The sequence below is a fragment of the Poromitra crassiceps genome (assembly GCF_964638095.1).
Source record: "Poromitra crassiceps genome assembly, chromosome: 1".
NCBI classification, from domain to species: domain Eukaryota; kingdom Metazoa; phylum Chordata; class Actinopteri; order Beryciformes; family Melamphaidae; genus Poromitra; species Poromitra crassiceps.
This window is the reverse complement of record NC_139623.1, coordinates 84,022,090-84,047,165: the sequence shown is the minus strand read 5'-3', so window position 1 is coordinate 84,047,165 and position 25,076 is coordinate 84,022,090. Positions and strand designations below refer to the sequence as shown.

At 40.5% G+C, this 25,076-nt stretch overlaps 1 protein-coding gene across 1 annotated transcript in view; it reads right to left on the bottom strand.

The window, feature by feature from the left end:
• Positions 1–25,076, bottom strand: part of igsf9bb (immunoglobulin superfamily, member 9Bb) — a gene marked incomplete at both ends in the record, with an annotated part of 258,140 nt that overhangs the window by 7,173 nt on the left and 225,891 nt on the right. Inside the window, 2 exons of the mRNA XM_083640982.1 lie at positions 1,902–3,521; positions 9,705–9,791. Of these exons, the coding sequence (XP_083497108.1) occupies positions 1,902–3,521; positions 9,705–9,791 (1,707 nt within the window). The remainder of the gene's footprint in view (positions 1–1,901; positions 3,522–9,704; positions 9,792–25,076) is intronic.

Below are 25,076 nucleotides of genomic sequence, written 5' to 3'. Positions count from 1 at the left end.
ACCTATGTGTGGCCTTATCTCTAGTCTGGAGTCAGTCATATCACTGACCACCAATGGATTACCTATTGAGTTCTTGTGTGCAGCTGTTTGGTTTCACTTTTTGGGCATGCACAGTCTTTGCTTTTATTTTAAACATTATGAAAAAGCATGATGTTGGCACTGAGGCCTGTGTATTAGAGGGAAAAGTCCTTGCACAGCACACTACTCAAACTGTAGCAACATTCCTTTAAAAACTTTTATTCTTTACTGATTCAACATTTTTGTGGCATCTACAGTACAGTGTTATTTAAAAAATGCGAACCAATACCTCAATCACATGAAAATTCCAGCTAGGTCAAGGCTGATTAGGTTACTGTACAGTAGTCTAGTTGAAGTGATTTCATGAGGTTGTTTCATTTGAGACTCGATCAATCCTACCCTAACCCTAAATCTCACCAAATTGCATGTGAATGTGGTCAGTTAGCAAACCATTCAAGCATGAAATTATGTTGGTGATACCTCCCTGACCTAGTCTGTTATCTACAAGATGGCATATGCATACCAGTCAGAATGCATACTGTACTAAAGACTGCAGAACTGAAAAAGCATAGCCACTTTGAGAAAAAGGAAAAAAGGAAATAAGTGAAATGAACTACAAGGTTGACTGAAGGAACAAACTCAACAAAGTAAGACTCAAAGTCTTGTATTCCCCTTTAAAGGACGAGGTGATCAAAAAAGTCCCACCTGCTAACCCCCCCCTTTCAGACATGGATCCAACCCTTACCTATTGTGGTGTAGAGGACCTGGTCACAACAACGCTGCCCAGATAGCTGAGATCAATCAAAAACAAAGCAGGTAAGACTCCAGGAGCCATCAAGAATCACCATACTGCCCCTAATTCATAATGATGGAGACATTGCATTACATGAGAAGCAGACAGGCCCTGTGACACACTTTGCCCAACAACCTTCCCTTGGTAGTCAGACCTGGGGGTGTCCCTGGGGACAATTGAAGGGGTTGGGGAAAGGAAGGTTAGGGGATAGGGAAGTAAGGTGGGAAGGTCTGGAAGGGTTGAAGGTTGGGAGAATCGGTCATGCAGTCAGGTTACTAAGGACGAGGATGGGCCGCAGGGCCTGCCAAGATGAACTCTCCTTAAAAGCATCCCTCTGCATGATAAAGGCATCTTCAAAGGCTTGGAAATAGACATAACAATTAGTGTTTTGTCTGGGGAATCAATTGGATGCATATTATGGGATTCCTCCTGTGTGGTGAAAGCAGGGTAAAGCATGATACAGATGGAAAAACAGGCGTCCTGTGCTGATGTCTTGCTGATTCCCAGGCTTTTAGGGGCTTGTGCCGAACAAACTACAGTACACAGCGCATTGAAAATGCTCTTTTTTCTTCAAACATGTACTGTAGCCCCAAAAGGTCTGATATGTAATCTGTGAAGCAAATGCATTGTCTTGTCAAGTCACTGAAATAGTTAGAAATAATTACTGAAATATGCAGTGTATTTTTCAAGGTGATCATTTCTGAACACTGCTTCACAGATTCAATGGATGAATATGTTTTACTTGATGTCTGACATGAAAAGCAGCATTGACTGAATTTAAAACAAAGCTCATCAAATAAATCAATACAACAACAAGGTTTGCAAATCATTCGAATAGAATTCTTCACATATGTTTTCTATTTTGCACTTTACAATCACGTGTTAACAAAATTAAATTCGGCTTAAATTACAGAACTAATTTGCCATATAGTTGTTTTTTTCCCCATCTCACTTTTTTTCATTTCAAAGATGGATATTAGAGAGCCCTTTGGTAACTCAAATGTCAGAGCAACTTGACACGTCAAAAAGCATTATGGGCCGGGGCAGATGACTCAAATGGTATCCCTCTCTGGAAGCCTACTGCACCTACCCTGAAGCTGATAACTGGGATGGAGAGGGCTCAGACGGAAGGATCTCCTCCTCAGTCCTCCTCTGAGATGGCATCTGCCCAAACATGTTGCTGCTTTCCATGGGGGGTGACGGGGACTGGGACGGGTAGCTGGTTGCAGAGGTTGCAAAGGCCATGTGGGAGCGGTAGCTGGGACTTGCTCTCCTGCTACCCTGGCCTTTGGCAGGTGAGGAAGAGGGAGACGATCTCCTTGAGAAGCTGGCTGTGGAAGGAGGGAGGAGGCTAATCTCAGACATCTCTGGAGGTATGGGAGGGTGGACATGGCTGGGACGAGGCCGGGGACGCACTACAATCTCTGGGGAGCCCTCGTGAGAAGTAAATGGGCTTTGGGTAAGGGGTGAGAGTCGAGAGGGTTGGAGGACCACCTGATGCATGCCAGAATCCATCCTACGAGCCTGTCTGGGACTGAAACGAGGGGCGGTCTCGAACCATCGAGTGTCCAGGCTACTAAATGTGCTAGGGACTATGTGGGCCATTGGATCGGGGTAAGGCAAAACTGGCATACCCATACCGTGGCTTGTGTGTCTTAGCTGCCCTAGATGTGCCTCTTGCATAGCTAAATGCTTGGCTGGGGAGCCACGAGGCTTGGCCTTGCTGGGAGACTTTCTTGAGTGGCTCTTTGGGGCCTCCAGTGGCAGAACAGCTGGGTAAGTGGGCATTGGGAGGGAGGAAGGCTGGAAAGCACTGAGGGGAAGGACATGAGGTGGAGGAGGATAGGGGGAGTCATGGCGGAGATGTAAAGGACGATGTGGTGGAAAAATGAAGTGGGGCCCCTCCAGACTTGCAAACGTGAAGTCCAGTCCCTGCCAAATCTCCGGAGTACGAGAGGAAGAGGTGAGTGTCAGAGGAAGAGGGAAGCCAGAGACAGTATACTGTTGGATATCACCCTCGCCCATCTCTTCAGGAATCATGGGGTGACCAAAGGGCCCCTCAGCAAGGTATGGAGGGGAGGACATGACAGAGCTGAGTGGGCTGGTATCAGGCATGTAGAAAGGAGGTGGGGGATCATGATCCCCAGGGGCACCTAGGTAGCCATAGAAAGCCCTGTGATGGAGAGAGCCTCGGATTTGCCCTGTTGCCTGGAGCCGACTGCTCTCCATGATGGTCATACCGTCCAAGGGCCTCTGGAAGCGAGGGCTGTAGGCTGGAGGCTGCAGGTAGGACTCGTGACTGGAGATGGGGGAAATCTGGTGCGGCCGAAGGCTGGCCATAACTGGGGGCAGAGGCCTGGGATCATCATTCTCTTCGTCTGACTGCCGGAATTCAGGATAGAGGTCTGACTCTTCCACAAAGGGGAAGCCCTCGATTCGCCGGGGCTTAACAGACATTTCCGCCTCACTGGGGTCCATGACAAAGCGTCCATCTGGGCCTCGGCTGATGAGTTCGATGGGCGTTGTGGCTTCAGCTTCGTGCTTGGAGATGCTGTACTTCTTGCTAATTATTGCTCTTTTAGTCTTCTTGTATAAAGACAATTCCTCCTTCTTCCCTGGACTTGGGGGCATCTTTTTGCGCTGTCCATCTTCAGATGATTCTGACGCCTTTGAACGAATGCTCTCTGGACTCACCTTTCCTGAAGATGACCTGTGGAAAAGAATACAATAGACGTAAACATTCAATCCAGTCTTATCTGAGTCAAATACCCACCTGCTTAAGTTGATACCAACATCCAAGCATCTCACAACTGTATGGCATTACCATGGAAATTGATAACTAACAATTCACGAGAGACTCTGGATGATATTGTATTTTAGTTTGCCATTCAATGTCAATCTCTTATACAGAACATTACTTTTTTGCTGTGAATACAATTTGTATGCAATTTGAGGACAGCATAGGAAATAGAGTATAGCCTTTTAGCATGCTGTGTTGCAGCAGCATATGTTCCACTGATTCAAGGAGCATAGTCTTGGCATAGGCAGGAGGCCCAATAATGAAGAGTAATGACTCCTTGGGATACAAGGTCAACAGTCTGTGCAGTCCCCTACTTATTTACTTTACAAAATGCACTGCTTTAGGAATTCATAGATTGCATTGTTGGTGAATTATTTTTGAAACAAATGAAAGTATTATTCCATTGTGCAGCACACCTTAACGTTTTTTCTTTTTACACCACGGTGCTGGACCAGCCAGGATCATGAGATGGAAAAGTCAGGGGGGGAAGTACCGCAGCCTAAAAGGTTTGTGCTTGTTTTACAGTATATACTGCAAAGGGCATGATTTTAATACCACATCAACCCACAAAACCGGTGTGAAAGGGGCAACTCATATTGTAATACCAACACAAGATAGAGCCATCACGTATCACATTTATGCCTCACTCGTACACTCGTGACACCAGGTTGATAACTTCAGCTGGAGACATAGTTGAAGAAGACTAATAGATTGCTGGGGCAGAGGTCTGGTCAGATGAGGTAACTGGTCTTTTGCCAAGCACTTGTGAGGGTGCACACAAATATAGGAGACCAAACAGTAAATGACTCAGATCTGTGGGAATCCCCTACATACACTCAAATCAGATCTGTGGGAATCCCCTACATACACTCAAATCAGATCTGTAGGAATCCCCTACATACACTCAAATCAGATCTGTGGGAATCCCCTACATACACTCAAATCAGATCTGTAGGAATCCCCTACATACACTCAAATCAGATCTGTGGGAATCCCCTACATACACTCAAATCAGATCTGTAGGAATCCCCTACATACACTCAAATCAGATCTGTGGGAATCCCCTACATACACTCAAATCAGATCTGTGGGAATCCCCTACATACACTCAAATCAGATCTGTAGGAATCCCCTACATACACTCAAATCAGATCTGTGGGAATCCCCTACATACACTCAAATCAGATCTGTGGGAATCCCCTACATACACTCAAATCAGATCTGTGGGAATCCCCTACATACACTCAAATCAGATCTGTGGGAATCCCCTACATACACTCAAATGAGATCTGTAGGAATCCCCTACATACACTCAAATCATGCACATTTCCGTTGGCAACAGGCAGGGAAAAAAAGACAAAAACAAACTGGATGGCATAAGCACAGATGAATATCCTCGATTCCTCATTGCTCTTCAGTAAACCTATCTAAGGGCTCCTTCAGGGAGCAAGGCTTTTAGTCTTACTGTTGTGAGTTACAGTATGTCAATGTTTTGATCTATCTGTTTGCCTGTCTGTGAATATACAGTATATCTGACTGATGATTGATCTATCTGTTTGCCTGTCTGTCTGTGAATATACAGTATATCTGACTGATGATTGTCGACTGGTGGGGGGGGGGGGACAATGCATCAGTCTGGGTCAAAATTCCAATGTGCCTACAAGATTTTCCGTCATTTCGAATTTTGTCCAAAACTGTCCCCCCAATTACCCCTACAATTTGTGTCCAAACTTCACCAAACCAAGACACACAGGACACTGGACTGTCCTGCACAAAAGTCCCATAGCAGTTTTTTTTTTACAGTCCACACCGTTTTCATATACAGTAATTATCTTCCAAAGTTTCGTCAACTGTCGTCGGTTGGTTCTATTTCACAAAAATCGCCTTAACTCTGGAATGCATTGTGCTATGGTAACCAAACTTTGTATACGTGTGCAGGTATGTACTCTGAGCTACTATAAAAAATTTAATTTTGCCTATAGTTGCATCTATAGGCCACTCCCATTTCCATCCACAAGTTTTTCCGCCATGTTGAATTTGGTCCAAAATAGTTGTTTCGCTTTTTCTTAACTGACTGACCCAAGGAACTACATGACTGTTGGGGGATGACATGTTAGTATGCTTGTTCCCTTTGGTTGGTACATTGGACACATGCTGTAGCTATGGGGATTGAAGCATCCTACTCCTTGCAGATCTGCCAGTAAAAAGGAGAAAATATTGTTGCACCTCTATGTCCATACCAAGAGGACAGCATGCATCATACTAGGGCTCATCGTTAGACCCAAACAGCAGAACTTCATACATGTATTTGGTGGAGCCCAGTCAGTTGTATAAGGAATACAAACAATGGCCTTGAGGTGGCAGCGTGTCTTTTTGAGTGGAGCATATGTCAGGTAGCACGGTTCCTTTCACGTAAGCCTTGGAGACTTTAGTGGACAATTTAGTGGGAGAGATGCTGCCTTGATAATGACTGGGTTAGCAAAGCACACAGAGCTAGTTCTATGAGCGGAAAGCCTGTGTTTGTACATGTACGTAGTCTCTTCACTGCTAAGAGGCAAACAGATGGAATGAGAAATGTAATTACTAGGACATGCTTAGTACTTTGAGCGAATGTTAGGTTAGAGTGTAAACCAGTGATACTCAACTTGCGGCCTGTTATCTTTCAATAATCTATGATTTAGCTGCTAAATTGTTAAATACCGCCGTCTGCTTGCTACCCAGGCACTTATGTATGTACTTAACCTAACTAACTTAACCTAACTAACTATCCGGTGTGCACAACATTGTCAGACTAAACTCCGGCTGACACCCCAAAAACCTACAATCCGCTACAGAAAAATGAATATTGTTTGTTTATTAACTGGCCCCTGGCCTTCTATCATTTCACAAAAGTGGCCCCCGGGCAAAGCAAGTTGAGTATCGCTGGTGTAAACTATAGAACAACAACCTTGGAATACTTTTGTTAACGGTGAGGAGTAATTACAGAGAGAACATTGAACCTTTTCAGTGAGTTCAGGGCCTAAAAGCAAGACAGGATTTTAACACCACATATCCAAACCCCCAAAAAACAAAAGTGTGAAAGGGGCACCTCATAATGCATTTCAATACCAGCATAAGGTTAGAAAAGGAAAGTGCAGTAAAAACTAGGACTAGGGCTGTGTCTGTGGTTATTGTAATCAGCACCCATGTAATATGATGGACAGGTAGGGGAAGGCTTTGATCAAAGAGATCCTACTGTATGGAGAGTAAGCAGAATGGAAACTTGGATACCAAGCTTCCAGTGAGGCTCTCCATTATTACCAGTTCAAAGTCATCCTAACCATGATGATCAAATATTTACCAGTTCAAAGTCCTCCTAATCATGATGATCAAATCTTTCTAGTCTTTCACTGTGGACACTTATCTGGAATCTCTCTCTCGCTATGTTACTGAAACATCCTTAAACCCTACAATCTATTACTCTACATCAGTCATGTCCATATAACTGGATTTGAGAACATGAGCAGTACTGGAGATTAGGGAGATAATACACATATTCATAATACCAATGAATATAAGATACATTTTCTAGTAAAGAGGAAATGAATACCAGGATTTGTTTTGAAACCACAATCACTTTATTTAGTGATAAAATACAATATCTGGGCAAGGTTCGTTTGTGCTTCTGAGCTGAATCACTAAGGCTGTTTTGTTAAGCTACAGAACAGAAAAACAAAGCTATGATTAATAGATATAACCAATCTTTAGCATAATATTGAAATATCAAGCAGCTCTTTGTATTAAACTAGTATGATAATACATAAGATGTAACAGCAGCCAATGCATCACAATCCGTAATGGGTACTCATTGCAGAATGTTATTTCAAGTCTTACAAGATAATGTGCTGGCTTTTTTTTCTTCCCATACAAGACTACTCATAAAATACAGCAATCTTCATTTGATGTATGCTTAATATACATTAAGTAATACTGCTCATACTATGTGATACAGATTCATTCATAATGGCGGTAGCATGATACAAATGCAACTTAAGGCAATATAACCATGTTACCGCCTCATTAAATGATGAAGAATCATTGGTTACTAATGATGCTACAAAAGTATACTGTAGGTCCTTACAAAACAACATTTTGATTCAAGATGAATTAATCATTATACAATTACTATAAAAAATATTCAGTATACATACTATTCCAAATGCTTACACATGTCGTTAGCAGTGGTTGGCACTGATGCAGTGATCTTTACAAGCTTACAAATGCATATCAACATTGAAAACCTTTTACAATATTCAAGTACTGCACCAGGGTAAATAGAGTGTCGGAAAAACACAATTGTGAAATTACGTGTGTGTGTGTGTGGGGGGGGGGGGTGTAGTGGGGGGGGTGGGGGGTGTAGTGGGGGGGGGGGATGCATACTGGTAAGTAATTAAACCAAAAAGTGTAGTAAAAAAGAAGAAGAAGAAAAAACAGGGAGCGTTTCAGTTTGCTTGTGGGTGGAGCAGTGATTTGTGAAGGAACGAAAATAACAGAAAGGACACAGACACCAACTGCTCAATTCTTTTTCAGTTGTTCATAATGGCACATCTCAAGATGGCATGCCCCTTAAATGAAAAAACAAACAAACACACAATAGATAGGTACCTATATTAAAGGTACATTAGTGAAAAAAACAAATAACTCAGTCAAGAATAATTTGGTAGTGTTTCCATATGATGGCATTTCTGTGACAAATCTCAAGAATAACATACAGGTACAGTATGCTCTAGCGAGAGGGATGGCTACAAGGAATTGGCCTGCAGATACTTCTAGTGCTTGAGCCAACCACGTGACGCAGCACATCTGTGCTTCTTCCAGTTGTGATGCGCCTGTGCCCACACAAACTAATTAGAGAGATAGAATGTAGTGAGCGAATCTGGCAAAGTCATTACCTTGTACTAGATGGAAAGACTTTACTGCCTGGAAATAATAGGATTTACTTGGCTTACTAAATGAAAGAAGAAGAAGAAGAAGAAGAAGAAGAAGAAGAAGAAGAAGAAGAAGAAGAAGAAGAAGAAGAAGAAGAAGAAGAAGAAGGAGAAGGAGAAGAAGAAGAAGGAGAAGGAGAAGAAGAAGGAGAAGAAGAAGGAGAAGAAGAAGGAGAAGAAGAAGGAGAAGAAGAAGGAGAAGAAGAAGAAGAAGGAGAAGAAGAAGGAGAAGAAGGAGAAGAAGAAGGAGAAGAAGAAGGAGAAGAAGAAGGAGAAGGAGAAGAAGGAGAAGAAGAAGAAGAAGAAGAAGAAGAAGAAGAAGAAGAAGAAGGAGAAGAAGAAGGAGAAGAAGAAGGAGAAGAAGATGAAGGAGAAGAAGGAGAAGGAGAAGAAGGAGAAGAAGAAGAAGGAGAAGAAGAAGGAGAAGAAGAAGGAGAAGAAGAAGGAGAAGGAGAAGAAGAAGGAGAAGAAGAAGGAGAAGAAGATGAAGGAGAAGAAGGAGAAGGAGAAGAAGAAGAAGAAGGAGAAGAAGAAGAAGAAGAAGAAGAAGAAGAAGAAGAAGAAGAAGAAGAAGAAGAAGAAGAAGAAGAGTTCTCTCTGAGTATAAAGGGAAGGAAATATGTGTGGCCTGTGAATGAGTTTTCTGAGAGACTGCGGTGGTAGTATTACTAATACATGGCATTGGACGAAGGTGAAACAAAAGATAGTAGCCCAGATGATGAAAACATAAGAAGGTTATAAATTGACCCTAACTTCTCCTCATCTGTCCCTGCTGTCCTGAATTGGGATGCAGCAAAAATAGCTGAGGCAAATTAGTGGACCGATTTGCACATCCTTCCCTGTGCCTTTTGCTTCTTTTTTTCAGCATGTCAAACATGTAGTCATCTTTAACGATCAATTATTTGACATGCCCATAAAAGTAGGCCTGTGGATCCTTCTAAATAGGATTCTTCATCTTTCATGAATGAAAGACCCCCGACCAGTATTGCGTTGTTGACTTGTGGGGACATTTGCCCAGACGCATGCAGCCCAGTGAGCAGCCTGACGAGCTGGGGCTGAACCAAGGTGCAAAGGGTGTATGTGGTCAGGGTGTGCAAGAACAGGGGACAATGGTGGACAGACTCACTGAGGGCTGGAGGGTGGGGGCCTGTACCTGCTGGCGTCCAGCCCCTCCCAGTAGGGCTCAATGCCGGGAAGGGGGCTAAGTGGACTCCTGTAGAAGTGGGAAGATGAGACAATAAGAAGTGCAGAGAAGATGGAGAACGAGGGGAAGGCTGTCAATGAGATATGTCTAAAAAAGCAAGGGAAAGAAAGAAGAGAGGAAATAGTGAATGTACTGTATGATAGCAGTAAGAGGGTTGGGAAAGACAGAAATAGAACAAGCAAATAGTAAACTTGTCCCCCACCAGTGATATGGGACACCACTCATTACGTCATTTTGCCAAACTGGGATGATAAAGCTATTTCTGGTTCAAAGAGAATTAATGTTGTTTGGGATGTGCAGATTTGGGTCCACCCGCTATGCCGACCACCCGCAATGCCGACAGCCCGCAATGCTGACAGCCCGCAATGCCGACAGCCCGCAATGCTGACGTTAGGTTTAGGCGTGGGGGGTGGGAGAGGTTAGGTTTAGGGTTAGGGTCTGGGGGAGGTTAGGTTTAGGCATGGGGGCTGGGAGAGGTTAGCTCCAGCCGGTCCACCTACACGCTGCACGGCGCCTCGCTCAGCTGGTTCTGCCTGTGGGCTATCGGCATTGCAGGCTGTCGGCACGTCGACGCGGCACCGTGCAGATTCTCCTAGATATTTTGTCATTGTACTAGCCTACAGTATATTTCCACAAATGTAATAATTAAATTCTTGAGACATTGTACAAACTTATATTCAGGAGACACAAACGTTTGTACAAAACGTTTTATTAAACAATATTCTATTTTATTAGTTACCTGGTTTGCTCAAGAGTCCCTGGAATGTCATCATTATAACTGTTGGTATACATTGTGTTGGTCTGTTTCAAGACTGGTCAGGTGGTTGCAAACATGGCCAAAGACCCCTGCCTTGAGCTGCACTGAGGACAGTTCGCGCCGGTTGACAGTTGTGCAGGGACAGAGAGAGCTGTCAAACCATCTAGAAACACAGACCCTATAGAGAGCCCCAGGAACGAGTCCGGAAAACATCGATGCTAACACTTCCGGGTTCTTCACTGTTTTCGCCTATGGGATTTTTGAATGGGTTTTTGGCGCGATGCTTCTAATAAGGTCTCTGGGCAACACAAGCTTAATAAAACGCGAACCAGTGTTCAGTAGGATAATCTTCACGTAATGACATATCCAAAAGGAATTTTACTTTGCACTGCGCTGCGCTGCACGGGGATTACGGTGCACTCCAGCGCAGCGAGTGTTTTAGCGCATAAGAGGTCCTTTTCAAAGCTCTTAGCTAGGGATGCACCGATCGATCGGCACGTGACCGGAAATGGCCGATTTTCACCTGATCGGCCTCGATCGGTGATCTGCGCCGGTCACTCTAAATAGCCGATTCTGTGAGCCGATTTTCACATGACGTGCGCGCACCCCAAAGCACCGAGACAGGCACCCAGCCACCACACCACACACGCCAGCATACCTTCCTCGTTGTGGAATTTTTTTCACCGCCAGTGAAGTAGACAAAGCTCGCAGTTTGTCACACATGCAAGTCGAAAATAAGCCGTGGAGACAGAGGTGCGGCCGAGTCCCGCTGGCTGGAGTCCAGTCTGAGCGGCTTGCTTCACCTCACTGGCCCCGCTCTCTCTGCTCTCTCTACCCGGGAAGCAGTGCTGCTGCACCCGGCCACAGCGCACAGCTGGCTTGGCGAGGTGAACGTGAGCATTGTGTCCAGTATAACCATTCCCCGACCTGCCTTCTCCATTCCACATCAGCGCTGCTGCCTCAGCCTGTCAGTCATGTTGTAACGTGGATACAGGAGAGACTATTTGTTTCGTATTGCAAATAGAACGACGGACATAATAATAAAAATGCATCGGACTCACAAGTGTGCAAGGTTTTCTGTGTGTGACGATCTTTTTCCGGATGGCAGATAAAAAAAAACGCATACGAAATTTCGGACTGTGTGTAAACTCCGCCTGATATTCAGACTGAAGATCGTTACTGTAACTCATAAACTAATTTCCCCTCTACTCAAGAGGACTGGTCTGGAGCCAGGCTATAAACTCCTTGTCCATGGATCACATTTTGATGTTCTGTTGCACCTGTTTTCTTTTGGAAAAGTAAATGCATGATAGCTGTGGGATATAGGCTATTGGATTTTATTTAATTTTTGTATTCATTGTATTTGCACAAAAAAGCTCTGTCCAGTAACCTGGAACACTTTCATTTTGAGATGTGTTTGAGTGAGATGGTCCTACTTCATGCAAATGATAAGAATTGTTTAAGAATCTTAATTTTCAAACAAAGTTAAAAAAACGTTTGTGTAAGCTGTCAATTGTTGTTCTTAGAAAGAAAATCGGAATCGGCAAAAATCGGTATCGGCAAGTCAGACTATTGACAAATCGGAAATCGGAACCGGCCAACAAAATTGCAATCGGTGCACCCCTACTCTTAGCGCAAAGTAATTGCGCGCTGCTGACGATAGGATAATGCCATCTATCCTCACATTTTAGCGCTGAAACGCCTGCTTTGGCATGTGGCACGCCTGTGCCCAGTACAATTATAACAGGCATGCGCTTGTGCCCGCACCCAATTTGCATTGCACGGCGTTAAACGAGCGCAAACGCTAAATTAGCGCTTTTGGGAAGATAGGGCCCAAGACGTTTTGGGGTGAGTCATTCATTCATTCAGTCAGGAATGGTCAGGTCAGACAGGAATGGATTATGTTGATGATGTAATCAGTGAGGATGTCATCAGTGCCAAACTTGGGCTGTTGAAATGGTGATGATGTCATCAGTGATGTCATCAGTGCCAAAACTGACGTGGTAAACGTGGTAAACGGGCAAGACTTGCCCGTATCACCTATATGAAGATGTACACTGTTTGTTAACTGTGAAGTACGCAGGTACAAATTACTTCTTATTAAATTTATTTACCTTTAAACTCTAAGCAGCTTTCACATTACAAATCGTCGCTGTCGCGGCAGGATCTTGAATCTCCAAAACAGCAACTTTTCAGGAAGTTAAAAAAACCTGTTTGCTCTTAAAATACTGAACCAAACGTCGTCAAAGTTGGCACATGTCTTAATTATAGTTAGTTTCCCGCTGAATGTGTCATTACTTTATTAATATCTTACCTGGATAAGCTCAAATTATGTTGTTTATATTATCAGTCCGACTTGGAAGCACTCTCTCCCGGCCAGTCAGGCACTGATGGCCGCCTCCCCTCTGGTATGCACATGCACGAGCCGCAAGCTCCGGGCCGCGGGGGCGCGCGCAGCCGTACAGCAGTAGTAGTTAGATAGGATACCTTATATCCGAGAAAAAAAAAACCAAAAATCGAGGGGGCGGAGTTTAGGGCACCTACGTCATCAAAGGGGCGTGGCTTCTTTTTTGTGAAAAGTCATTTTTTCACTAGTTCCTCAAAGGGCACCTCTGTATTTCGCCCTGTGCTTAAAGCCATTTTGAGCAAAAATGCTTTATTTCAGTAGTTCTCCAAAGGGCACTTCTCCATTTCCTCATATCAGTTAGACCATCTTGTGGGTGTTGCAATGTTGTGTGCATCACACAGACAGCCTGACAGCGTGTATAAAGCCACTGTGTCAGCCAGAGCAAAGTTTTGATCTCGGCCAAAATGCATTTTGGCCCATTTTAGGATCTGAAACTAATATTTTGTTAACAGCGGAGACCATTTTCACTGTCTCAATCAATCTCTGACTCACCCCACCCCCAGGCTTCCAATGCCAGCCCATCCCACCCCATCCCCCACGTTTTATCACTTCTGTTTTAAATAAACTTGTTTGTTTTTGACCGGCAGGTGGGGCGTTCCCGACAGCACGTAACGCCCCCTTGAAAGCTACGAATAGCGGCGAGATCAGGGGGGTGTTCCCGGCAACACGTAACGCCCCCTTGAAAGCTATGAATAGCTGCTTGCTCACGTATTTCTCTGACTCACCCATAGAGGCCCCACAGGTTCCCCCTGACAACCATCCCACCCCATACCCGCTTATATGTATGTACAATACAATGTACAATGTATCCACCATTCAAATATTCCATAATTGCATGTTGTACATGCAAATATTCCATAATTGCATGTTGAGCAGGCTATCTTAGCTAGTATAGCCTACTAATGTATAGCAAAGCATTCTGGGTATTCCCAAGGCTATTCTGTAGATTCCATCCGGGCAACACACACACACACACACACACACACACACACACACACACACCCACCCACCCACCCACCCACTCACACACATATTCACAGCCAGCCACAAACACACGCACCCACAAATTCACAGGTAAACATGACACACTGAAACATTCCAGTCAACTTCATCATTCATGTGTGATATTATGTATTTTCCCATGTTTTTCCCACTCCGGATCCAATTGTGACATCACCATGATGATTTTTGATAGGCTATAAGCCTATTAAGCTTTGAACTAAATTTGATTAATACAGATTGAGGTTTCAATTTCAGGTTTCAATTGAAAACGATTGAATACAGACTATGGTGTATGACTATGCCGTTTGCCCTGTCTCCCTTATCGCCGTAATGCATTATGGGTAGTCAGATACTACCGGTACTTTGGCTAATGTATCAGCTAACGCTACTTACTTTGCATTACAGTAAAACGCCACTGAATGACCAAATTGATGCATTGATAAAAGTTAGTTTGTTGTTTATGCGTATGCAATAACGGATGCGTTATTATATTTACTGGAATACATACACACGACAGCCTATGTGTCCTATCAGAGTTTGTTACGTTATTGTACAGCATTTGGTTCAAACACAGCTGCATCACTATACGTGTGAGCGTAAGTATTAATGGTTTACAACTTGTTTGTGTTGTACAGCATTTGGTTCAAACATATGGCGACATTGAATCAGTGTTAGCTTAGCGCTAGCTAGCTAGCATACACTACGATCTGTAGAATTGGCCTGGTCTTGGTCGATATGACCAAAAATTGATATAACGTTTCAGTAGCATGGACCCCTCTCGTTTTTTATTACAGTTGAAGATTTCACAAATCTCAACCACTCTCAATCTTGGTACAACCCAGACCCCGGATATCCGTGACCTACGGGTATTATTTCAAAATATAGAATATGGAACGTGAACAAACATCTTAGTTTTATTTTTCGTATTTTTATATGATTATTTTAATAGTTACTAACTATATTATTATATAACTAACTAGTCCTCCTCACAGAATTGGTTAATTTACTGTGAGACTTTATGTTTTGTAGACAAGCACCAAGTATATATAATAATGGTATATAATAATAATAATCTTTGTAATACAATTGTTATAAAATTAAAACGTATAGCACACTTACAATATGTTTGTTGTATGTATTACAACTTAATTCAACTTGGTCTCCCCCCACATCTCCTCTTCTCTCCTCTCCACACCTCACCCCCTCCTATCTCCTCTTCTCTCCCCTCCTCTCCTCTCCTCTCTTCTCTCTTCTCCACTCCTCTCCTCTCTTCTCCTCACCTCTCCCCTCTCCTCTCTTCTCCTCCCCTCACAAGCCTATAGATGAGGGGTTTCAGACAATGTGACTATTGTTACAATATTGTCAACAATAATAGTACTTTTCTAAATAACATAACTTAATTCAACTTTTCTCACTACACTTTCCAAACATTAACACACATCAAACACAACAACTCTTTTCTTACTACACATTCCAAACATTAACACACATCAAACACAACAACTCTTTTCTTACTACACATTCCAAACATTAACACACATCAAACACAACAACTCTTTCCCACTACACTTTCCAAACATTAACACACATCAAACACAACAACTCTTTTCTTACTACACATTCCAAACATTAACACACATCAAACACAACAACTCTTTTCTTACTACACATTCCAAACATTAACACACATCAAACACAACAACTCTTTCCCACTACACTTTCCAAACATTAACACACATCAAACACAACAACTCTTTCCCACTACACTTTCCAAACATTAACACACATCAAACACAACAACTCTTTCCCACTACACTTTCCAAACATTAGGCGTTTCTAAGATGTGGGGTCAATATCAATCTACAATCTAGATTGATTTGATTCACTAATTTGGCGTTCTCTCATGCAAAATATCCAACATCCAATATCCAGAAGTAGTGATTACTACACAGAAGTAACTTTAGTTCCACCATTTGCTCTTTGCTTCAAACATAATTTGGATCAGTTGTAACTTTGACCATTTCTAACAATTTCTAGACAGTGAATTTACACAAGCACTTGAGTGAAATTCATAGTACCTATAGGGACTGTGATTGAATGAACGCAGATTGTCAGATTTGTTTACCAAACCCTTATCCTGGTGCCTGCAAGGGTCGTCTGTACCACTAATGTCAGCCACTATGTGTTACAATATTGGGCTGGTGTCATAGACCTGGCCCAAAAGTACATGCATCACATATATGTGTGCTGCATATATACATATATGCCTCTACCGTATGGGTTTATCATAATAGTCAAACATGTTTTTTCATGTTCTGACTTGGTGAAATGTGTGTTGCATATATACATGTTAGTTTACACATAATAGCCAAACATGGTTTTTCATGTTCTGATGTGCTGAAATGTTTTACACGTCACGTAAAACAGTTTTTAAAACAGTTAATTAGCCTACACAATGTGTAATTTCAGGTTATTGTAAGTTATTGCATAGTTGCAATCTTTCATACTTGCATACTTACAAGTGGTTTGTTTTTAATGGCATGTGATTTGCGGTACTAATTAACCAATGTGTAAGGTGATTGTCAATTGTCAATTGTAAATTGTCAATTGTGTAAGGTGATTGTGATGTCAGGTGATTGTAAGTGTGTCATACATACCTACAAGCCACCATATCAGTTGGCTGTGCCAATGATTTTCTGTACCTCTTGGTGCGTCAGCATTGTCTTTGTCAGGCTTAGAAGCAATGTCTAAACAGTAAACAGTTTATGACAAGTGGTGGTAGCATGCTATGCTACTACACAAGACGTGTTATGCTACATAAATAATATGTAGCGTGTAATAATCTGAAGAACTCTGTCAGAGTTCTACTCTGTCATTATTTTTACATTTGACTTTGAGAACTATAATGAACTGTTAGTCTCTGTACTGATGTACAAAAGTAACAAGATTGAGGTTGTGAAATCTTCAACCGGAATAAAAAACTGGATATAATATAACTGAATCAGTTAGGCCAAACTATTATCAGTCAGGTCGGTAATGACCGGGGGAAATTATATGATTATTGTCCATTGTGTGTATGATACAACTTTGTTTATCATTCTGCCCCTCACACTATACAGTCTGTATTTAACTCAACACACTGTACCTGCCCCTTGACCTCGGAGGGGCTCTTCTGTCAACGGGCCTGAGGCAAGGTGTGGTGATCACAAGCATTGGCATAAATATTGTGACAATGAAATTGGTAAATTGGTTAAGCAAAGCAAGTAATGCTTTTGCAATGAAGTTTGTAAGATGTATTTTACAAGATATTTTCTGAGATTTGGTTATATTAACTTATTATTTATATTATTATTCTATTATTATTATTCTAATTATTATTATTCTAATTATTATCTACTATTATTCTAATTATTATTATATTATTATATTATTATTATTATTAGGGGTTATTATGTATATTAACTATTATTATAAAATAATAAAATTATTATTATAATTGTAATATATATATTACAATATATATATATATATATATATATATATATATATATATATATATATATATATATATATATATATATATTGTCTGTAATATTTTTGATCAAGTCATTACAAGGACTGATCTTGGGCCACATCCAATGTGCCAAGTCTGATCAGGGTCACACCAAATGTTTTGATCAAAATTATTGAGAAAATGGCATTACATGTTGAATTTGTGGTAATTTGGTCATTTGTATCAGTAAAACATACATTTGTTTGATACATCTGTGGATCATTGAGTCCAATGTAGTATGTATCTTGTACAGGATGTGCCTTGTACAGGATGTACACATACAAGGAAACTGGATCCGGTTTGCTTAAAAACCGGGATCACATAAAACAAACAAGAATCACTATGAATCACAATATGAAAGAGTGTCTATTTTGAAAAGTGTGTGTGAAAGGAATATATGTACAGTTATAGTCAGTTACGTATATATGAGAGGGGTCAATGTGTGGGTGTGTGTGTGTGTTTCACAAGACACGTTAAAGCTAAATTAATTGACATTAAGACCTGTTGGATTTGACTTGACTTGACTTTATTTAAAACTTTAACATGCTATACATTTGTTTTGATAAGGCAACCATATAAGGTGGGCAAAACAATCATCTATACTTTAATATGCTGTACATTTGTTTTGATAAGGTGGGCAAAACAATCATCTATACTTTAATATGTATAGTTAATATACATAATAACCCCTAATAATAATAATAATATAATAATATAATAATAATTAGAATAATAGTAGATAATAATTAGAATAATAATAATTAGAATAATAATAATAGAATAATAATATAAATAATAAGTTAATATAACCAAATCTCAGAAAATATCTTGTAAAATACATCTTACAAACTTCATTGCAAAAGCATTACTTGCTTTGCTTAACCAATTTACCAATTTCATTGTCACAATATTTATGCCAATGCTTGTGATCACCACACCTTGCCTCAGGCCCGTTGACAGAAGAGCCCCTCCGAGGTCAAGGGGCAGGTACAGTGTGTTGAGTTAAATACAGACTGTATAGTGTGAGGGGCAGAATGATAAACAAAGTTGTATCATACACACAATGGACAATAATCATATAATTTCTCCCGGTCATTACCGACCTGACTGATAATAGTTTGGCCTAACTGATTCAGTTATATTATATCCAGTTTTTTATTCCGGTTGAAGATTTCACAACCTCAATCTTGTTACTTTTGTACATCAGTACAGAGACTAACAGTTCATTATAGTTCTCAAAGTCAAATGTAAAAATAATGACAGAGTAGAACTCTGACAGAGTTCTTCAGATTATTACACGCTACATATTATTTATGTAGCATAACACGTCTTGTGTAGTAGCATAGCATGCTACCACACAAGACGTGTTATGCTACATAAAACACACACACACATTTATTAAGGTAATTTGGTCATTTGTATCAGTAAAACATACATTTGTTTGATACATCTGTGGATCATTGAGTCCAATGTAGTATGTATCTTGTACAGGATGTGCCTTGTACAGGATGTACACATACAAGGAAACTGGATCCGGTTTGCTTAAAAACCGGGATCACATAAAACAAACAAGAATCACTATGAATCACAATATGAAAGAGTGTCTATTTTGAAAAGTGTGTGTGAAAGGAATATATGTACAGTTATAGTCAGTTACGTATATATGAGAGGGGTCAATGTGTGGGTGTGTGTGTGTGTTTCACAAGACACGTTAAAGCTAAATTAATTGACATTAACACATTCACTGCCAACAACGTATGAACACGTTTTCAGAATCCAGCTGTTCCCTGCCAACAACGTGTTTACACGTTTTTGGCATCGATTTTTTTTTTTTGACGGTGGGTTGTGCATCTAAGCCTTTTACATCTCTTATATAATTATTGGAGCCACCGAACGTTTACAACCCATTCCACCGACCCACTAAGTGGCAACAGTGCTCTCCTGGCTAGAGAAAGGAAAGCATTTTTTTAACTTGTCAAGCCATTCTCAGCCCAGCCATTCTCCTTTTCGCGCTGATTGCTGGCGATGCGGGATTGCAAATTTACATAATAGATTCAGCCGATCTACTATGATCGGGTGATAGATTACAGGTGGAGGAACACACTTTGAAACACGCAGCATAAATATGACCAGAATCGCAAAAGCTTCTCTCAACCAAAACTCCAAACGAGCGAGTCCATCCCGACTTCCTCAAACAGCGGCCCAGACATGCAGGCACAGGAGAGCAGCAAAGCACTGACTGGTGACAAGCTTGTCCGCCCACGGAGGGCGGAGTTGAAGCAACTCGAGAGGGAGGGAGAGAGAGAGAGAGAGAGAGAGAGAGAGAGAGAGGGAGGGAGAGCGAGAGGGAGGGAGAGAGAGAGAGAGAGCGAGAGGGGGAGGGAGAGAGAGAGAGAGAGAGAGAGCCAAAAATGAATGGTTAAAGTGACCGTTCCATCCAATTTCACAAAAAGCCGTTTATCTCTGAATATTCTTTTTCACGCTAAAACCATGCTGTATTCAACTGCTAATGCTTACATAACTACTAACTCTACAAACTAACTCTTTTAGACAGAGAAAGTACACATTCTATTAGTACTTTTGAGATATTGTATGTTCACAAACTCCAAGCTGAAACGAATCCTCGGCTCTTATAAAATGAGCCATAATCCTCAAAAAACGGCTTGGCAGAAGCTACCTACAGCAAAAAAAAACGTCTGGCAGTCAATGTGTTAAGACCTGTTGGATTTGACTTGACTTGACTTTATTTAAAACTTTAACATGCTATACATTTGTTTTGATAAGGCAACCATATAAGGTGGGCAAAACAATCATCTATACTTTAATATGCTGTACATTTGTTTTGATAAGGTGGGCAAAACAATCATCTATACTTTAATATGTATAGTTAATATACATAATAACCCCTAATAATAATAATAATATAATAATATAATAATAATTAGAATAATAGTAGATAATAATTAGAATAATAATAATTAGAATAATAATAATAGAATAATAATATAAATAATAAGTTAATATAACCAAATCTCAGAAAATATCTTGTAAAATACATCTTACAAACTTCATTGCAAAAGCATTACTTGCTTTGCTTAACCAATTTACCAATTTCATTGTCACAATATTTATGCCAATGCTTGTGATCACCACACCTTGCCTCAGGCCCGTTGACAGAAGAGCCCCTCCGAGGTCAAGGGGCAGGTACAGTGTGTTGAGTTAAATACAGACTGTATAGTGTGAGGGGCAGAATGATAAACAAAGTTGTATCATACACACAATGGACAATAATCATATAATTTCCCCCGGTCATTACCGACCTGACTGATAATAGTTTGGCCTAACTGATTCAGTTATATTATATCCAGTTTTTTATTCCGGTTGAAGATTTCACAACCTCAATCTTGTTACTTTTGTACATCAGTACAGAGACTAACAGTTCATTATAGTTCTCAAAGTCAAATGTAAAAATAATGACAGAGTAGAACTCTGACAGAGTTCTTCAGATTATTACACGCTACATATTATTTATGTAGCATAACACGTCTTGTGTAGTAGCATAGCATGCTACCACCACTTGTCATAAACTGTTTACTGTTTAGACATTGCTTCTAAGCCTGACAAAGACAATGCTGACGCACCAAGAGGTACAGAAAATCATTGGCACAGCCAACTGATATGGTGGCTTGTAGGTATGTATGACACACTTACAATCACCTGACATCACAATCACCTTACACAATTGACAATTTACAATTGACAATTGACAATCACCTTACACATTGGTTAATTAGTACCGCAAATCACATGCCATTAAAAACAAACCACTTGTAAGTATGCAAGTATGAAAGATTGCAACTATGCAATAACTTACAATAACCTGAAATTACACATTGTGTAGGCTAATTAACTGTTTTAAAAACTGTTTTACGTGACGTGTAAAACATTTCAGCACATCAGAACATGAAAAACCATGTTTGGCTATTATGTGTAAACTAACATGTATATATGCAACACACATTTCACCAAGTCAGAACATGAAAAAACATGTTTGACTATTATGATAAACCCATACGGTAGAGGCATATATGTATATATGCAGCACACATATATGTGATGCATGTACTTTTGGGCCAGGTCTATGACACCAGCCCAATATTGTAACACATAGTGGCTGACATTAGTGGTACAGACGACCCTTGCAGGCACCAGGATAAGGGTTTGGTAAACAAATCTGACAATCTGCGTTCATTCAATCACAGTCCCTATAGGTACTATGAATTTCACTCAAGTGCTTGTGTAAATTCACTGTCTAGAAATTGTTAGAAATGGTCAAAGTTACAACTGATCCAAATTATGTTTGAAGCAAAGAGCAAATGGTGGAACTAAAGTTACTTCTGTGTAGTAATCACTACTTCTGGATATTGGATGTTGGATATTTTGCATGAGAGAACGCCAAATTAGTGAATCAAATCAATCTAGATTGTAGATTGATATTTTTTTTTTTTTTTCACATTTCTGTTTATTGAAGTTTTCAGGGCATAAATGATACAGCACATCAGTATTTAAATTTCACTGCCTGTTATAGGACTGGAAAGACAAGAAAAACAAAAAACAAAAGTAAAGATATGTGTATACGGTCGTAGGAAAACAGGTTTACTGGAAAAGAGGAGGAAAAACAAATACCTATACCATACCCTCCCTAACAGCAACAGTACACAAGTAATATTCTCACCCTGAGATACTTCCTTTTTCTTATTAACAAAAACAAAAACAAAACAAAAGTAAAACAATAATTGACATAGTCCGATCCGATCACCCATCAGAAACACAGTGCACAAGTACATGATCAAATATCCATAATCTACACAGCCCACCCACACAAGAGAAAAGAAGAGAAGACAGCACAGCAGACAGACATCATCAGGCCCAACACATCACAGAGAAACAGAAATCAGTCCTTTGGGATCTCAGGAAACTGCAAACCCTTCACCACCCTAAAAAATAGTCCCCATGTTTTCAAAAATCTAGTTGACGAGCCTCTCATCGTACACCGAATTCTTTCCAATTTAATAAAATAAAGAATATCTCTGATCCATAAGGAATGAGAAGGTGGGCTAACGGATTTCCATTTTAATAGAATTAGGCGCCTTGCTAAAAGCGTTGTATAGGCCACAAAGCCTGCTTGGTATTTTGATAATGATACTGTGGGGGGAGGGACTCCGAAAAGAGCTGTTAGAGCGGTAGGCTCAAGTGTCACTCCAACACTTTCTGAGATAGTATTAAAGATTTCTGTCCAGTACTTGTGCAAAGAGGGGCATAACCAAAACATATGAATGTATGTGGCAGGGGCCGAGTGACATCTGTCACAAGTAGGGTCGATGTCATCATAGATCCTAGCCAGTCGGACTTTGGTCAAATGCACCCGGTGAAGAATTTTACACTGAATTAGCCCATGCCTCGCACAGATAGATGAAGTATGAACAAGATGTAAGATGTCGCTCCACAGCTCCTCCGGGATCTCCTCCCCCAAATCCTCCTCCCATTGATTTTTAATCTTCTGAATGGAGGTAGGACGCAGAGAATGAATAAGATTATACATAAAAGATATCATACCCTTCATGAATGGCCGTGGGGTCAAAAAAGAGTCTGCAGGTGTAACCTCTGGAAGATTGGGAAATGTGGGATTAATGTCACGGACAAAGCTACGGATTTGTAAGTATCTGAAATGATGGTGATTAGGAAGTGAGTGTTTTGCAGAAAGTTGTTGAAAGGACGCAAATATATTGTCTATGTACAGGTCCTTTAAAGTGCTGATACCAAGGGATGACCATATGGAAAAAGTTCTATCTAACAGAGAAGGATGAAACATTGGATTAGCAGCTATTGGGGACAGGAAGGAAAGAGTTTGCAAACCAAAGTGCCGTCTGAACTGGTTCCATATTTTAAGTGTCGATTTGATTGTAGATTGATATTGACCCCACATCTTAGAAACGCCTAATGTTTGGAAAGTGTAGTGGGAAAGAGTTGTTGTGTTTGATGTGTGTTAATGTTTGGAAAGTGTAGTGGGAAAGAGTTGTTGTGTTTGATGTGTGTTAATGTTTGGAAAGTGTAGTGGGAAAGAGTTGTTGTGTTTGATGTGTGTTAATGTTTGGAATGTGTAGTAAGAAAAGAGTTGTTGTGTTTGATGTGTGTTAATGTTTGGAATGTGTAGTAAGAAAAGAGTTGTTGTGTTTGATGTGTGTTAATGTTTGGAAAGTGTAGTGGGAAAGAGTTGTTGTGTTTGATGTGTGTTAATGTTTGGAATGTGTAGTAAGAAAAGAGTTGTTGTGTTTGATGTGTGTTAATGTTTGGAATGTGTAGTAAGAAAAGAGTTGTTGTGTTTGATGTGTGTTAATGTTTGGAAAGTGTAGTGAGAAAAGTTGAATTAAGTTATGTTATTTAGAAAAGTACTATTATTGTTGACAATATTGTAACAATAGTCATATTGTCTGAAACCCCTCATCTATAGGCTTGTGAGGGGAGGAGAAGAGAGGAGAGGGGAGAGGTGAGGAGAAGAGAGGAGAGGAGTGGAGAGGAGAGAAGAGAGGAGAGGAGAGGAGGGGAGAGAAGAGGAGATAGGAGGGGGTGAGGTGTGGAGAGGAGAGAAGAGGAGATGTGGGGGGAGACCAAGTTGAATTAAGTTGTAATACATACAACAAACATATTGTAAGTGTGCTATACGTTTTAATTTTATAACAATTGTATTACAAAGATTATTATTATTATATACCATTATTATATATACTTGGTGCTTGTCTACAAAACATAAAGTCTCACAGTAAATTAACCAATTCTGTGAGGAGGACTAGTTAGTTATATAATAATATAGTTAGTAACTATTAAAATAATCATATAAAAATACGAAAAATAAAACTAAGATGTTTGTTCACGTTCCATATTCTATATTTTGAAATAATACCCGTAGGTCACGGATATCCGGGGTCTGGGTTGTACCAAGATTGAGAGTGGTTGAGATTTGTGAAATCTTCAACTGTAATAAAAAACGAGAGGGGTCCATGCTACTGAAACGTTATATCAATTTTTGGTCATATCGACCAAGACCAGGCCAATTCTACAGATCGTAGTGTATGCTAGCTAGCTAGCGCTAAGCTAACACTGATTCAATGTCGCCATATGTTTGAACCAAATGCTGTACAACACAAACAAGTTGTAAACCATTAATACTTACGCTCACACGTATAGTGATGCAGCTGTGTTTGAACCAAATGCTGTACAATAACGTAACAAACTCTGATAGGACACATAGGCTGTCGTGTGTATGTATTCCAGTAAATATAATAACGCATCCGTTATTGCATACGCATAAACAACAAACTAACTTTTATCAATGCATCAATTTGGTCATTCAGTGGCGTTTTACTGTAATGCAAAGTAAGTAGCGTTAGCTGATACATTAGCCAAAGTACCGGTAGTATCTGACTACCCATAATGCATTACGGCGATAAGGGAGACAGGGCAAACGGCATAGTCATACACCATAGTCTGTATTCAATCGTTTTCAATTGAAACCTG